The 17147-nt window shown below is 38.8% G+C and overlaps 1 protein-coding gene across 6 annotated transcripts in view; it reads left to right on the plus strand.

Moving 5' to 3' along the window:
• The window catches only part of DGKI (diacylglycerol kinase iota), a 219686-nt gene that overhangs the window by 144085 nt on the left and 58454 nt on the right, over nucleotides 1–17147 (plus strand). For all 6 annotated transcript variants that reach the window (XM_075755694.1, XM_075755708.1, XM_075755700.1 and 3 more), the window contains 2 exons: nucleotides 6357–6457; nucleotides 16198–16277. In XM_075755694.1, coding sequence (XP_075611809.1) covers nucleotides 6357–6457; nucleotides 16198–16277 — 181 coding nt within the window. The remainder of the gene's footprint in view (nucleotides 1–6356; nucleotides 6458–16197; nucleotides 16278–17147) is intronic.

The raw sequence follows: 17147 nt of genomic DNA on the forward strand, positions 1-17147 counted from the left end.
TACTTTTTTTTGTTATATGAGTGGAATAATTTTGAGAGGACCTCATAACATCTCTGCAGACTCTTTCATAGTTTGTTGCAACTCAATAATGTTCATAGCTTTTCTACAAGGCTCATTTAGATTGCTATTTAATAGTGCCCTGAATGTGCACGTCTGGTCCATGCTAATCAAAAGTTCATCAGATAAAATTCAATATGGTAAACTAGCCTATCTATGCTCCTGATTTGAGAAGATTGATATTTAGGTTTGTATTTAAATGAAACCATTATAGCTAATCAACATGAATGAACAGAATGTTTCAGTTGACCTGAATCTGCATTTATAGTCCCATGGGGCATATGACCTTTAGCATGTAATTCTGTGGATTGGTGTGTTTGGGGAATGAGGTTCTTAATTAGATTCTTTAGGAAGTAATGGAATTCATTCATCTGTACTTTAAATTACTTTTCATTGACTATGTAATACACCATTTCGAAGAATAATAGGTGTAAGAAATTTTAATATTTTAGGTTGAATTGCAGTGCAGCAATCTCCCTAAATTTATTTATAAATTGTCTGCTGCTCTATCTGGAGAGCTTTTCTTCCTTTCCTTACAGCTGAGCAAGTTGTTTTATACAGTGGTTATAAACCTCCATTTCTAGTAATGCTGTAGTAATGTTTGCTTTCAGTGACATTTATCACCCTATTATTAGCTTTTACATAGACATGCTTATGTACTTAGTCTTTGTGGTTTCTGAATATGCTGTTTGTCTGAACAAGATGAATTGTGTGATTTGTATAATAATATGGATTATTACTACAGAAGTATCAATAGTAGAAGTGTTTTGCTCAGCTGCATTAAATAGGGCTCTGTATGGAGCTCATGAGTTCTGTGAGTGAACGAGTTAATTAGTTGGATGATGAAGACAATATCCCCTGGTGTCAGTTGCCAGTCTGATAGCACAAGGGATGAATATTCACATAGTGAATTTTAGAGCCAAAGCTATATTGAATAGGTAATAAAATTTAGTGAGACACAATATAATGTCAGCCAACAACTGTATTCTGACAGAGAAAAGAGTATTTGCAAATAAATCATGAACAAAACCATTGAACTTCAGTCACTGAAGAAATGGGGTTTTTTTTAGTGTGTGTGTGTATATATGCACATATTTATAGGCGTGTATATATGCATATACGTATATATGTATTTGAGTTATGAATATATTACCTGTGGCTGGATTTAGCTAAGTACACAAAAGCTCTGCCCTGTAGAAAGGACTTCTTAGTGTTCCTATTTCTGATAGTTTATTTTCTATAGAAAGCTGCTGTTTCTAAGGTTACATTTTTATGACTAAGCTAAACTGTTCCAATGGACAAAAGGCTAAGTTCTGTTTCTCTCCAGTTGTATGTTTTAACATACACAGCTTGCTTGTGTAGTAGTAGTGCCCTGTCTTTATAAAAAGGGGGTGAACATGAGGGAGAAATAGGAGAACAGGAAAGTGACACTTGCCGTTTAATTCTCTCTCACACTTGACCCGGAACGGAACTATTTCTCCTCAGGTAATACATTACATTTAAGATGGTGTGCTTGTTTTTTCCACAGAAGCAAATTTGGAGATATACAGTGCACTGATGTACCAAAAAAATTATACTTTTTACAAAAGCATGGGAAGAATTCTCTCAGATATTTTCTAGTTAAAATGTGCTTTTGGAGAGTGTGTGTATGGCTCCTGGAGCAACAAAAATATTTTAGATTTGCTGTTGATTTTTAGATCTTTTTCCTCCTCTAGATCCAAGCAAATAAAAAGGGCTTGCTCACTTCTCCTTTTCAGGTGAAAGGACTAATTTGATTCAAAAAGGTGATGCTGCAAATGCAATAGGTTGCCACCAGCTTCAAGCCAGGAAATAATATTTGTAAAGAGAAGGTGCACGTTTTTCTTTCTTACGTGGCATTAGTGAGTCAGCATAGCTGCCGAAGTCAGTGTTGTCCTTCTCTCCCCTTGGTGTCCAAATACTATCCTGTCCTCACAGGGAGGTTGTAGGGAGATAGATGGCAATTAACCAAGGATTGACAGATGTTGGCATGAATCTTAACATCCATCCCCCCCCCCCCCTTTTTCAGGTTATCTCAAGCACTGAATATATAGGGTCAACGTGACCATCCCTTCACCTTGACATAAAGGCTCCAAACATAAACTTGGAGAAGTTGTTCTGTTTCCCTGTCTTTCTTTCCTCTCCCCATTTCATGAGATATCCAGATTATCCATTGCAATGATGTGTTTGAAATGAGGCCAGTTGTATGGTAGGACATAAGTCTACCACTAATTCATTGATAATGTTTGCCAAGAAAGTTCACACTTGAATTATTAGTGCTTAGAAACTGAGAAGCAAAAAGCCCTACCATAATTGCTTTTACACAGCTTTCCTAGTATTTTTATGCCAAATGAGTTGTTATGAGCAAAACACTATAAAAGGAGGACAGTTCTTCTGATTTTTCCTATGTTATCTTCCCAGAGAACTAAAAAGTCTTGGGTTTGGATGATAATTTAAAAAAAATCTTTGTATATAATATAGACAGTTATTAGAATTATTTGTAATAATAACTATTCAGACAATCATCCAAATATTTTCAGGCATTCAGTTTTCAGCTGCAAGTAAAATATCTTGGTGGGACTTGGGGGGGGGGGGGGGGGAGGGGGGGTTAAGCAACATAAAAAATCACTGTACTATTATGGAAAACCTAACTTTTACCTTAAAGAAGGTAGCCTTGGGGAGGAATGGGTACATGACATTGGGAATAGGGGACTGAATTTTGGGCTGGAGTCCTATTGAATTCTTATCTCTGTCAAAGATTAGATGTGTGAACTTGGTTACATCACTCCTTTGCCTTTTTTTTTTTTTCCTTCCTCTCTTGTCTAAACCAAGTACTCTAGAAATAATTATAATTTCTGAAAATTCAAACATGGTAGTTATGGATAAGTATCGAACAGAAATCTTGAAACAACAGCTTTTAAAATTGCCTCTGATTCAATTATGATTGTTCTGGATTGGACAAAAAATAATTCATTAACCATGTTTTTTTAGTGATCCCAGGCTTAATGGAGTTGTTTCACCTCAACAATTGGTGGAAACAATTGTATGACTGAGACAAGCTCACAGGGAGATATGGAAGCTGGAGAGAGCGTTACCTGCCCTGTCCCTGACTAACAAACATGACAAAGGCCAGTGTGTGGAAGTGAAATTGTGAGTGGGAAGTATTAAACACCTTGTAGCTGTAGTAAATTCTGCACAGACAGTGCAGAGCTACAAAAATACATAAACACATTCATCTCTTACAGTGAAGGACACAAGTAGGTTGCTGGTGGGAGGGAGCCAGACTGATGGGATGCAATGGGTGGTTGAAAGACAAGTATCACTCAGATATCTGCTACAGAAGATCTAAAAGGACAAATTAAGGAGAAAAAGGAGTTGGTAAACTTCTGTTAGGAGTTAAAATTACAGTTTACCATGGGAAGATGCAAAGTTCCTGTACTAAACTGTTTTCCCTCAGTATGGAGAGCAGCACTGGTCACCACAGCACAGGGTCACAGAGTGGAAGAGGAGAGTCTGAGCATCATGCATCATGGATAAGCTCTGTAGCAAGGAAGAAATGGAAAACAGCAAGTAGAGAGAGGCAATGGTGTGGTTCTGCTTTGGAGGGCAAACATCCCCTGTGCTGGGCTGAGTAATTCCTGCACAGGAGTATCAGCTTTTGTTCAAGTGGTTATTTCGAACTGGGGATTGCAAAGCATACTTTTTATAAAGTTCCATCCTGGGTTGCTCAAAGATTTCAACGGAACAGTACAGATTTGGTTCTGGTTTCAGGACAAGCAACAGTTTGAGACAGTTTGGGTTGGATTTACACTGAGCTTAATTCAGGCCATAGCAAGGATGGCTGTCTTTGTAGCATGGTTGAGTGTTAGAACAGAAATAAATAGCTGAATTCTCCCGTCTCCCCATCCCTTTCTCTCCCAGCTGAGTTCAAAGTAGAGATAATTCACAAGCATTCCTCCCTGAAACATTCCAACAATCCCCAGGTTGTGAACAGATCAGCTGGAAGACTGAGCTACCTTCACCAAAATGTGCAGTGGCAGAACATTATGAGAAAAGCAACATAGCTTCTTCCTGTATTGTACTGATGCATAAAAGACTTCACTTTTCAGAGCTGTCAGTCTGTCATTTTCATGAACCCTACTACATGCAGTGAATTATTTCTTTTCTCCCCTCAGACAAAGACTACGCATTTAAATTCCTATGTTTTCTGACTTAAACGTTTTCTTCTATTTTCCTGGCTAAAAATAAAATCTCCTATGATTTTCATTTTTGAAACTTGCGTCTTATAGAATTTGGAAGGGAACATAGTTCCTTAGACTATGTTCATTTCTCAGCTAGTGATGTGACATTTAAACTTGTTTTAAAAGGCAAAGAAAGAAAAAAAAAAAGTGTCAGACTCAGTGCAATTATGTTCTTGTTCCATCTATGCACCTTTCCCCTCCATTTGCAGGCACTCATCTTCTCCAGGTTGCTGAGCCAGCTGTAGAGCCTGCAGGTGGAAAGTGCTGTTCTGTAGGATGATATAATGGCACCTGATTTAGAAACCTGTCTCCTGAAGCTGTGCTGGAAGTTACCATCCCAGGTGTCTGTCATCAAACTGCAAAAACTTATCTTAAATAGGGGCAGTTTGATGATATCTTGGGGCACTTAGCACAGGGAAAACATTGGGTAGCCTATATGCTTCTGAGTGTGTCAGTCTCACTGCTGCTATTAATCATTTATGATTTCTTCAAAGCTATTCTTCATGTATCTTAGGCTCATTTTCATCAATAACGTAGAAACTCCTGTTCAGAATGTGAATTTCTTCAGTGCAACTCCATCTAGCATGTTGTCTTACACTCCAGTTTTGGAGGCACCCTCAATTCATTATCCTTTATCACTTTTTAGGCAAAGAGTACTTGTGCCAATAGAACTTTTTTAAACTGGGACTTGATTTTCAATCTTTATTTTCATCTGTCCAGATGTGACAGAGCCGTTTATACTAACGGAGAGAAAGCATGCAATAAGCTAACACTGAAACAACTGCTAATTGCACACCCAGTGGCTCTACAAAGAGGTGGCCACAAACCATGTGTTTTGTTAGGTCTGTAGTATTTTCTAGCCAAAAAGAAAGTTGCTTGCTTTTTTAAAAAGTGTAAAAAAAAAAAAAAAAAAAAGTTTGCATTTGCGAGATGTGGTTTGTCAGCACTAGCAGTACAAATGCTGTAGGTCAAATATTTTAAAAATGAGACAAAGAAAGAAGCAAAACTGTATATTTATGGCAGTGGACAGTATTTTAACTTTTAAAAGACAGTGTGTGTATTAGGCAATAATACCACTGGCAGAATTCTGTTACTAACTAGATTAAAACAGAGAAAAAAGATGGTCTTTTGGTGGAAGCACAGGATGAAGAATTTACTTTTAACTGACCCAGGGGCCAGTTCCTAGAGGACAGACATTTGCTCTGTGCATTATAATAACACAGGTTATCTATCTTTCTTTAAAAGTGGAAAATGCAAACGTGGCCACGTTAATTAACATAGCATTCAGTTAAACTTACAAAATCAAATATTAGGTTATGGTAAGGTGGAAGTAGGCATGAAAACAAAACAACGCTTTTCAGGGCAACTTTCTATTAATTATGGACACTTAAATTTATAGATAAGGACACACTGAGTGTTTCAAAATTATATAGATGGTTGAGGTTTCTAAATCTGGATGAAATCTGTAGAAATTAGGTTCCTGTACTGCCACTTGCTTTTGAAAGTCCTCCTGGGTTCTGTGTATTGGACTCACTACTTTGGAAATCCAGTTCTTAGCCACATTCCTGTTGCCTGGTTCCCAGAACAGAGATGCTGAATGAGGATCCTCCAGGAATGAGGGTCGTGCTGTCATGGGCAGAGGACTGGTTGTCATGAGAGACTTCCCAAGAAAGCATCCGTGTCTTGAACCACAGCTTGGCAGACCAACAGGCTGTGATAGGGCCCTAGGGATGTACAAAAAGGCAAACTGCAGAGAGGAGGGGTAGTTAGAAAACAGAAAAACCTTTGCAATTCCAGACCACACAGCCAGAAAATGGGCTTCTTGATCCTGCTTATCATTTAAGGTGTAATGTCTATGTTGTTGTGCAGTGGGTAGTCATAATTGTAAATGCAGTGCTGGGCCTGTGAGGAGTCGGCCCAGTTTTGAAGAGGCTGGCTCTTTTTCTTCTTTCAGAGAAGATTAAAATTACTTCATATCCTGTTTTCAATTTATTCTTCCATGGAACGCTTCATCTAAGAAGGTTTCTTCTTTTTTTGCAGCCCTCATTCCATCCCAGATCGCCTGCGGATCAGAGTGAACAGGATTAATTTACAAGAATATGAGGGGCTACATTACGACAAAGAAAAACTCCGGGAAGCTTGTAAGTTGGAAGAAGCCAGGATGTTTCTGCTTTTGGTAGAACATTCTGTATGAATCTTACATTAACAAAAAACCCTCCAAAACCAAGACAACAATAACAACACTCAAACATAGGATCAAGCATGCATTTTTGGATGAGTCATGTGGAGTGTATATTCATCTATCTGTGCATATGCACATACATATTCTATATATATAAATACTCTCTCCATAAAGAGCATATATAGAGAATTCACCTGTTTTCTTATTTAACTATGCCTTCTGCAAGTTGATTTTATTTGCTGTAAGATAAGTGCTTGTCACACTAGTTGGTTTTTTTTTTTATTCATGTCTTTCTGTTGATTCTGCTTGGTTTCTACTAGTGCATGAAGATATTTCAGATTTTATGATTACTATCAAATTTGAAACTGAGTGGGGCACCATGATAAATTTCATATTGAGAATGTGCTCTGACCTTGAACGTGGTTCTTGCACAGGTGCATTTATCTTGGGGAAAGGAATCTGGCTTCCCCAGTCCCTTATTCTTTAACAGCCTTCAGTTTTCCACATAAGAGAATAATCACTGTTTTGTTTCCTCGTGTAATGGTTTAATTGCCATGTTCAGGGGGGAAGTCAAAAGGAGACAGTGGTTGCTTTGGCAACATTGATGATGACAATCCACACTTAAAAATGGAGTTCCTTTCCTTGGTGACACACGGAGTCGTTATTCAATGAGGGACATGGCTGCTTGTGATAATTTAATAGTCTTGTTCATGCATCTGGCTCATTATTCATATTAAATTACAAGCATGACTGTTTGTTGTGCAACAAAGCTTCAGCTCCCTCTGTAATACAGAGTGCCCTGGTAATTACAGGATGACAATGCTTTTAATTGGTTTGCTTATCTTACTGTTGGAAGATAGTGAAACTGTTTCACTCTCATTCCTCTAGTCCCACCCCTCCTTATTCTCCCAATTCACCAGCTCTCATTGCAACAAAAGAACTGAAATGGTTTAAATTTTATTATTGGTCCTGACAGCCTTCTCTGAAGTTTTTGTTAGTGGATTTTGGTCATAGTTTAAGAAATCAAAGCCTTCATCACTGGACTGAGAAGAATTTTAACAGGATGAGGATTATGGCTTGCCGGAGAAGAATTTGCTTCATGTTTAAATTGAGACTATGTCCTCATCACCACATCATTTTATGGAGCATTGCCACTAAAAGTTACTTGGGGAAGGAGGGAAGTGCTGAAGGAGGAGAAGTGCCTCTTCTTTCTTTACCAAAGAAAGTGATTATAGGGAGGAGGGGAGTGGAAATAAATAAATTTCCATGGCAGGTGAATAGCTGAAATTTTGTCTGTCTGAATGAAAAATTTAAATGCAGATAATACTTGTGCACTAACAAAATACAAGAGCACTTGTATTGGGCCCTGTTTCTACAAGGCCTGTTGCTGTGCGTGAGGTTAGCTTCCTTCAGCATGACTGTAGCTCTCAGGCGCATGTGTGTCTCACTAGACGCTTGCAAGAGACTCAATTTACATATCTGTCCAGGCTTTGGCAGAATACCTACAACTTAATTCCATAATACTATACTAAATATCCATTCCCTGCCCACAAGGATTTAAAAGCATTTTTACCTCCCTAAATCATTTGAAAACCCAACCAGAATCTCACAGCAATCAGAACAGGAGAAGGAAGCCAGTTAATAACGAGTCATGCTGTTATCCCTGTAGGAAAAATAGCAAAGAAGCTGTTACGGTTTTTTTGCCTGTTACATGTCTCCATAATAGAGTTTTGAAAGCTCTGGCATCAGTGTAATAATCTGGATCATTTTAACTCACAGTAAATACATTTCACTCGCCTTGTTTGCTTGAAATACTGATTTGATTCTATCAACTACTTCACCTAAAATTGCACTTCCCAACATATAACAACTCGCCATACAAACTGTTGCATGGAGATTAATCTTCACTCTGCTGGAGGTAGACACCTCATTTTGAAAACCTCCTGAGAAATTAAAGAATGTCATTCTGTCCTCTGAAGGGCATGACCGTTCTTAGCCCATTCTCCTTCTGTTGCTTTCTACTTTTCTTGTCACTGCAGCTGGCATTTAACCAAGATGCTGTTTCTGAATTGTGCCTTTCTTCCTTCCCCATGCTCCTTCTTTTCTTCTTCATTCTTTCTTCTGTCAGCATCTCAGTATTGTCTGTGGCATGATTGATGATTGTACAGAGGATGCTTATTGATCCTTCAGTGAGGAGGGATGAATGCTTCCATGCACTCTTAAAAAAGGGATTTATGTTGGCATTTTATTTATGTTGCAATATTCTTTGCTGCAAATGTAGTTGTCTTCTCTAACACCTCCCTGTACATGCCCCATGCACTTGTCACCCTAGTCACCAGCTTCACCACCTTCTGCCCAGTAAGATAGTTGTACATTACATGACCATAAACAAGACTATCATATTCAAAAAGTAAGTTGGATTGATGTTTCTAGATGAACAGACCTTAATTCTGTCTCTTGCCTGCATATCTTCTGTGCAATCTCTCTGGTTTCCTGTTATTGCAGAAAAGTGTGATCCAAAGCAGCATTGTGGGGGAACAATTGAGTTATTTTTAAAATAGCAAAATCCTTCTGTTTATGACACCCTATTTTCCCCTTTTCATGTTACTAACAAATTCCTGACAATGGATGGATATGCAGAAATTAATTATATTTAAAAAAAAGTAAATCAACAACAAACCAACCAACCACAAACTAGTTAGTGACCAAGTGGTCTTCAAACCTTCTTAGTCCTTGCCAACACTATTGTAAATTTGCACCATGAAGATGGAGTGGTGAAATAGCTCACCATCAGCAGTAACTGCACAGTTTGGTTTTTTTTAAATAGAATACCTCAGTTCTTACCACTCTTAACTTGTTGTTTTGTATGCCCTAGCCATGGTGAACAATCTTACTTTGCTCAATACCACTAAGATTAAGGAGGATTCATACCCGGCTGCCGTGGTGGCAGTATCAAACATAACTCAGCACTGTAACAGCTCTGGATCTCCCACACTGTCTTTTATACAGAGGCAGTCGTTCCTTATCTCCTCTTGAATAAAATGGCACACTAGATTAAAAAGCAATTTTTGAAGAAAATTTAGTTCCATATATATAACAGTTGAACCATCTGTAATCTAACAATCCTTTTCTCTGCAGCCTCCTTGCTTTGTGTGTGTGTGGGGGGGGAGTGGGGGCTGGTGTAACATGATATGACGTTAACCTCGGATTCTTGTCTGTCTCTGATTATATCTAGCCAGATGTCTATAATGCGTCTGTCCCTGCCTTTAATTTCTGTGGGTTATCTGAGGGTTTTGGGGTCATCCGAGGAGCTCTTATCAGGTACATGGAGTGACAAGCTTGTGAGTCATGTGGGATGTGCACATGTACAGAGATACTGTAGCTTCCTCATACCAGCAATGCACTTACCACAGTTTGAGAATCCTTGATCTATGAAATGTATTCTGACTCTTTAAAACTCAAGGATATGGCAGGTGAGGTTAATTTGGAGACTATTCCACGTGATTCTGAGCAACTAGGAAAAGAGGAAAAGATCAGCACTGAGGACTTTGTATTTACATCATGAATATCCATAATGTAAAGGGCAGAGGGTAGCAGAGGACTTCCTGCTAGGTGGTATGATGAGGGAAACCTGAATTAGCAGATGGAGTCAGGACAGGGGAGATGATTAGCCACTGAAGGAAAGGTACTCATGTTGGGAAGCAACTTTGATCTGGGTGGATTTAGGTGAGATGGGTTGTGTAGCTATAAACCTTCTCTTCCGTCCTGTAAAGCAAGCACCAATGACCATTTATTTTTCAGGAGGACTCTTAGGGCACATGGTGGCTTATCTGTAGAAGCTCTGTAAAAGGCAGCATTACCTACAGACTGTGTGCTAAATCTCACCCTGCTTAAAGGTCACTGCCTTGCTCTAATAGCTTTGTTTTCTCAATATGTGTTGTGTAGGCATTAGCTAATTCATGCATTTCTCTGTCACAGTGATTTAATAGGATCTGAAACTGAGAGGGTTGGATGGGTTGCTTAAAGTAACCCAGCAAGATGAAACCAAGGGGGTTAGAAGTCAGTAGTGAGTTAAATATTGGAAACTGCTGCCACTGAGCTCACAGATTCTCATGCTGGTGTATACAGATGCAAACCACTGATAAATGTTTGTAACTGAAACAGAAATGACAGAAACAAAGAGGAAGTTCCCAAAGGCATTGCTTGTGTCAGGGAAAATAGCTCAGTTTGCCTTTTGATGGCTGAGACCTCGTGGGCTTTGTCCAGACAGCACAGTGAATTACATTTCTCGCTTTTGACTGACACCCATACACACACACCCATACACACACACACACACACACACACATACATATTCAAAGATTAGAAAGACACAAGAGTCCAACAGAAGAAAACACAGGCTTTGGTCAGATAATTAAAGGCAGTGGCACAATGAATATACACACAGGTGCTCGAATAGGCAACTTTCATCTTGGCTTTTTTCTAACTTTGAGCTCTTGATTTTGTAGTCATAGTAACATTTCTTTAACAGGGTATGTCATTGCCTGGGTTTGGGGGAAGGGGTAAATCCAAACCATTGAAATCTCATATCATATCATTGAGTTATAGAATCACAGATGGTTTGGGCTGGAAGGGACCTTTAAAGTTCATCTAGTTCCAACACCCCTGCCATGGGCAGGAACACCCTCTGCTAGATTAGATTGCTCAAAGCCCCTGACCTTGAACACTTCCACGGATGGGACATCCACAACTTCCATGGGCAACCTGTTCCAGTGTCTCACCACCCTCATTGTAAAGAATTTCTTCCTTATATCTAATCTAAATCTACCCTCTTTTGACACCACATGGGGCATATCTACATTCAACACAGTCCTCTGCCTTTTGAGCTAGCGGGGAAACTGTCACCTGTAAGTTTGCCATCTCCTTTCAACTAGAAGAGACGGACAGTATTCCAAATAGATATAAATATAGATTTACCCTAGAGGAGCAGAGAGACACAATAATATTAAATTCCATTTCATACTTTCCAGGAAATCATGCTATAGTTTGTCTTTCTGGTATAGACTTTTCCATGAGATTTTTCTGTGCATATTCTATTTCTCCCATTTCCTTTTCTTATCGCTGTTCCAATTTGATTTCATCTTACCTTTTCAGTCCTGGTTGTCCCCTTTGGCTATCACATCCCACACACATCCTTACTGCATGTCTTAATCTGTTTCTGCAGATCTCACAGCTCAGCTTCCTGTTCTTTCTCCTAATCCTAAATCCTTATTCACTGTTCAGCCAGACCTCTTTTTTCATTTCTTAGTCCCAATATCCATTCCCTGGAGTTTCAACTCCCAACTCTTTATAGTTTTCTTTCTATGACCTGTTCCCTTTTGTGTGGTGTTTGGGACAAGTTCTCTCTTCATTTGACTTGGACAGCTTCTTCCTCTTTGTGGCATGGTATTGAAGATGTCACTGAGAGCCTGGAGGGGATGACTGCCTTCTCAAACATGGTCTGGTTTAGTCTGATAACTACTGTGTTTTATCTCCTGACATGTGAGGATTTTAAAAGTGGACCACTAGTGCTAGCAACCAATGAACCTAAGGAAGCTTAGGTTTTTGTCAGTATAATTAAAAAAAAAGGGATCTGATGAGACACATGGCTTAGATTTGTGTGGTAAGAAAATCCTTTTGTACAAACTCAGTTGTATTAAAACCATACTGGGAAGGCCAAACCTCTTAATATAAATGTCTGAATATTTTAGAATTTTCTCCCAAGAATTTACTTGGTCCGTCACGTTTCTCCTATCAGTGGAAACCCCTCAGGAAAATGACATTCTTATAACATCTTCAGTAGTGAGAATCCTTTATTTGCTACATTAAACATTTACAGCCCAATGTCTAATCTCCCCAGTCCCCTGAGGTATGTCAGACTCAGAATGAGTTTTCCTGGCATTCACATCTACCTTAATGATCTGTCTTGAGGCTGTTTTGTTTGGGATTTGAGTGGGTTAATCATGGTGTTTAGATCATAAATTGAATCCTTTCATAACAACAAATGGGGAAGTTAACTGATTTTTTTTTTTCTTCATGATGCCATATGCAGTATATTCAGGCCTCTTCCATTTGTGTCCTCAGTACTATTAAAGAGTTCACTAGCTTTAGGTATTCAATATAATGGGCAGTTAATAGGTGAGAGATTTATTCTTTGTTTATAAATTCCATAGCTAATTTCATGAGGACTTAGGAAATTGCTACAAATCTTACAGTTAATTACAGCATCGTGCCAGCCATACTGCTGCATCTACCCAACCCTCCTCCTGCTGATACTCAATTTTGGTTAGCGTTGCTAGGAACAAAAAGCTTTCTGCAGTACTGGTTTATGAAGCAACTGTCTGCCTGTCTCATCTCCTGGGGTTCTTGCACTGCTGCTCATCACTGCAGCATTAGAGCCTGGATCCACAGCTCCCTGGACAAAGTCCTTTTCATCATTCAGGGAGCACAAAGAAACTGGGAGCTGGATGCAAGTGGCCAGAAGAGCAGGCGCCTCAGGAGAAAAATGTCTGGCACTTGAATGCTGTGGCTTGGCTCATGATCTGAGACCATGCCTTATTTTTGGCATATTCCCATGTATGGATATATCCATATATTCGCAGGAGCAGACAGCGTGTGGGTGAACGAGAAAGTTGCTCTGCAGTGCCTGTGCTCTCAACGTAAAACATTGTCCTCCCATCTCTCATCTGGCATATCTAGCAATCACTGTGTCCCACAGCACTGTTCTGTACTGTCCACGTCCTCATCCACACAGGGCTATTCAGAAAAAGTAGAAGCTCCTTTATTACTGGATGAAAGTGTCCACAATAATATTGAATGCCATGCATGTTTAACTTTACGCCTTTAACTGATTTATCATAACTTAACTAATTTTGTCCCTATTGCACAGCATTGCCCTATATTTAGAATTAGCAACAATCCCATAGTTTCAACCCCATTATCAATCATTAAGGATTTCCTTTTGTTTTTAAACAGCAGCTATTGTGAAGCACTTTGAAAATCTTGGCTGCATGGTGCATTGTACATACTTACTGTAGTTTATGACAAAAAATGAGGGCTGTGAACATTTTCCTTGCTGAAAGCCAAATGGGTCTTGCAAAAACCCAAACCAAATAATAATAAAAAAACCTCCACAAAAAATTCCAAACAAAAAAAAAAGCCTTTGGCAAGCAACACTATAGCATATACTATAGTGTTATCCTGTAAGGACTTAAAAGGTTTTTCAAATAAGTATGAACCATATGGAATTGAACCATTTGAGACTTACCTCATGCACCTTGTCCCTTAGCTAGCCATTGACCCAAAAAGCCATACGTCACGATAATTCACGATTTCCAGGCAGCAAAAGCTGTACATTTCTTTTTAAGGATGAAGTCACTCAGCCCAGAATTCCAGAATTGTTCTATGACCACCAAGAATAGAAGGGATATAATTTAACTAAATCTGTGAGTCATGACTATCTTCTTCACTCATTAGATGAGGTCCATATATGCCACCACTAAGCTATCTATTGCATATTAGTGTTTTCAGACATTTTGGTGGATTTCTTTAGAATTCCAAATGTTTGTAAGGTCCTTCTCCTTTGGGCTGTCATGAATAGTGATAGTTAAGCATTTAGTTCTGGGTTATCTGTGGTGTTTTGGCAGGTCAAAGCTCTGGTCCCCGTTAAGTGCATATACTCCTCCACGAAGGAAGCAATTCAATAGAAAAGAGACAAAATCTATGGTGACAGTTTATAAGCCAGTGCTGTAGCTCCCTGGTGCTCTGTAGCTGTTGGAAGTGTAGTCGTGTCTGATGCAATTCACTTTTTAGAGCTATAAATGAATTTAACAAACGCTTCTTTCAGTAAGGGCTGCAGAGGGATCTGCTGAATTGAAACTAGATAGCATTAAGTACTCTCTACAAAGAGCTTAAGGGTCTCCTGTCAGAGCAGGTTAAGCAATAATAAGCATTAAGCAAAGAGAATCACTCTGTAACCTAGAGCATTGGAGCGCGTAAAGCAAACCTTGCGACTGACCTTTCTTCCACTTGCTTGTGTCTCATCTGTTCTGTAATGAAAAAATCTGGGAGGTCACAATGAGTGCTGTTCCCTTCTGGCCTTTCTGAAAATGTGCAGGTGGATTGGCATCACTATCAGATGTCAGTGTTGCTTCAGGGGAAGTGCAAGCTCTTCCCTTTTTCTCTAGTCTTACTGCCTATCCCTTCTTTATGTTCTTGTTTCTCCCCACCATTTTTTCCCATTTCTAGTTTTCCTGGGTTCATAGCTGTTCTGCTGTTCAAATTGCTTTCCAAACACGATGCTGGCAGCATTGCTGATTGTGCCCAGAGCCCTGCACTGGCCGCTGTGGCTCGTGATGACCTCGACTGCTGTAGGTGCTCTCCTACTCTCCTCCCTGAAACCACTGAGCTTCTCTTTGTGCTTCTAGCCTTGGTGGGTCACGAAAATATGAGCCATGTTCCCCATTAACTTTCAGTGCTGCCTTGTTCTCTTTCCAGAATGAAGAGCTTTCCAGTAGATAAGTATCTCTCAGTAGATAAGTATCTCTCCCTCTGAATCAACTTCTTTTGAATGGCAGGAGGGGCTGCAGCACAATTGTTTTTTCTATTTATCTCAGAACTGTCAGTGACATTATGTTGCTTCTTGTTATCCAGTTACCAAAATTGTTTATGAGTTGCTATTCTGCTCTCCTTCTGGAACACTTCATATGAGGATTTAAATCTCTTTGCTGCTGCTCCCCTACTTTTTTGGGCCATTGTTTGATTAAAGACCCTCCAGGGAGAAAAAAAGAACTTCATTCACTGATTCAGTTTTAGAAAATCAGATACTCAAAAATTTTCACTTATTTTCTTTATATTTAATGAGATCTTAGCAGGTAGTTCTCTTGGTACCTTCCTTATGGACTCAATTTTACTTTTTTTTCCTCTTTTGTTCTCTTTGTGGGTTAGTTTTGGATATTTTTGGCTGCAAGAACAGAATCACTGTGGAAACCTAAATCCCCTGTTATTAAAAATGCTGCCATCAACTGAGGGGAATTATTTGCTACATTTTTACAAGTTTTTGTTTCTTCTCTGAGAAAATATGGAGATAAGGTGTCAATTTTCTGTGTAGATGGAGTAATGTCTGTTTTGATTTGAAAGCAGCCTTACATCAAAATAACATGGCACTGGACAGTTTTCTCTGAAATCAGGCTATGACTTTCATTACTTTAAATCATTTTTGTATACTTTTAAGAGTTCTGAAAATGAAATATCACTCTCTTATTTCAATGTATAAGAGCACCCCCCTAAACTCTTGTTCTGGGGTATGTTCCTTTCTCTGAATTTAATAATGCATATTGACATCAGAGAATGAAGTACATAGTTTAACTGTATCTGGTTTAGCTTCTTCGGTACGAAAGACAGTTGAAAACTGAAATCTTTGATAATTATAAATGAGTGAAACTAATGATGGATAATATGTTCCTGCTTTTAAATGACTGATCGTCATTTAAATGATTTAGATGATAGTAGAAAGCTTTTGTGAGGACATTAGAAAACAAACACCAAAAAACCAACCAATAAACCAACCAATAAACCAACTAACCCTGAAGCATATTGCAAATCTTTTAAAGTTCAAGGGACTTCAGTTAAAGAGGTTTTTCTTTGTTTTTGATTTTCCAGCCATTCCTCTAGGAATTATAGTTATACGAGGAGATTGTGACTTGGAGACCTGTCGTATGTACATTGATCGTCTACAAGAGGTGAGTTTTTTGTGAATTCAGCTATCATTTATGAATACATATTATGCTTCTTTCAGTTCTGAGTGCAGAAGTCTAATAGTTGCAGTTTGTCTATCACTGAAAACAAAACTTTATAGTTATGATATGGTAATAAAATCAGGAGTAGCACTGAAAAATGTTTTCTAAACAGGAAATGAAAAGTCATACTGACTCCTTTTAAATGATAACAGAATTGATGTGGATGGATGTGTTTACTTCTCCTTGAATTGGAATGGAATAGCAGGCCTCTCCACATACCTTGCTGAAATCACATAACTTACTGATTAGAAAGTGTGTTACGTAAGGATAAACATTGTGGTATTTGAGTGGGTCTAATTATGCAAATACCATTCTCTAATACTGTCGTGGAGTAATCTGAGACACCAATAAACACTACAAATATCAACTAGATATTTCCAAATACACAGAAATGTATGTTCATGCAGCTAATAATAATGTTGCTCTTGTTGTCTTGAACACCTTGCCTCAGGAGAGTTCATTCTACAATACAGCCTGGGAAATGGGGACTCCAAATGCCCCATTACATGAATAATTTTAAGTGTGTATGCCTTTAGTGACAAAACTAATGGACTTTCATTAATATGCTGTCTCTGACTGTTTTTAATCTTTTACTGATTTCTTTCAACAACATTTACAAGTGTGAGGACATTCCGTAGGTTTCTAAATATATGGTCCAATTTACATAGGAGCTATGAACCTCATCCTTCCCATTGAACTCTTTGGGAGCCACTGACTTCCCTGTGGTTTTGAAACTGTGCACCTGCAGCCTGAATACGGGCCTTAGTCTCTCACTACAGGCTTTCACTTTCTTGTATGTCAGCCAGGATTCCC

This window comes from Balearica regulorum, chromosome 1 (genome assembly GCF_011004875.1).
Source record: "Balearica regulorum gibbericeps isolate bBalReg1 chromosome 1, bBalReg1.pri, whole genome shotgun sequence".
Lineage (NCBI taxonomy): Eukaryota > Metazoa > Chordata > Aves > Gruiformes > Gruidae > Balearica > Balearica regulorum.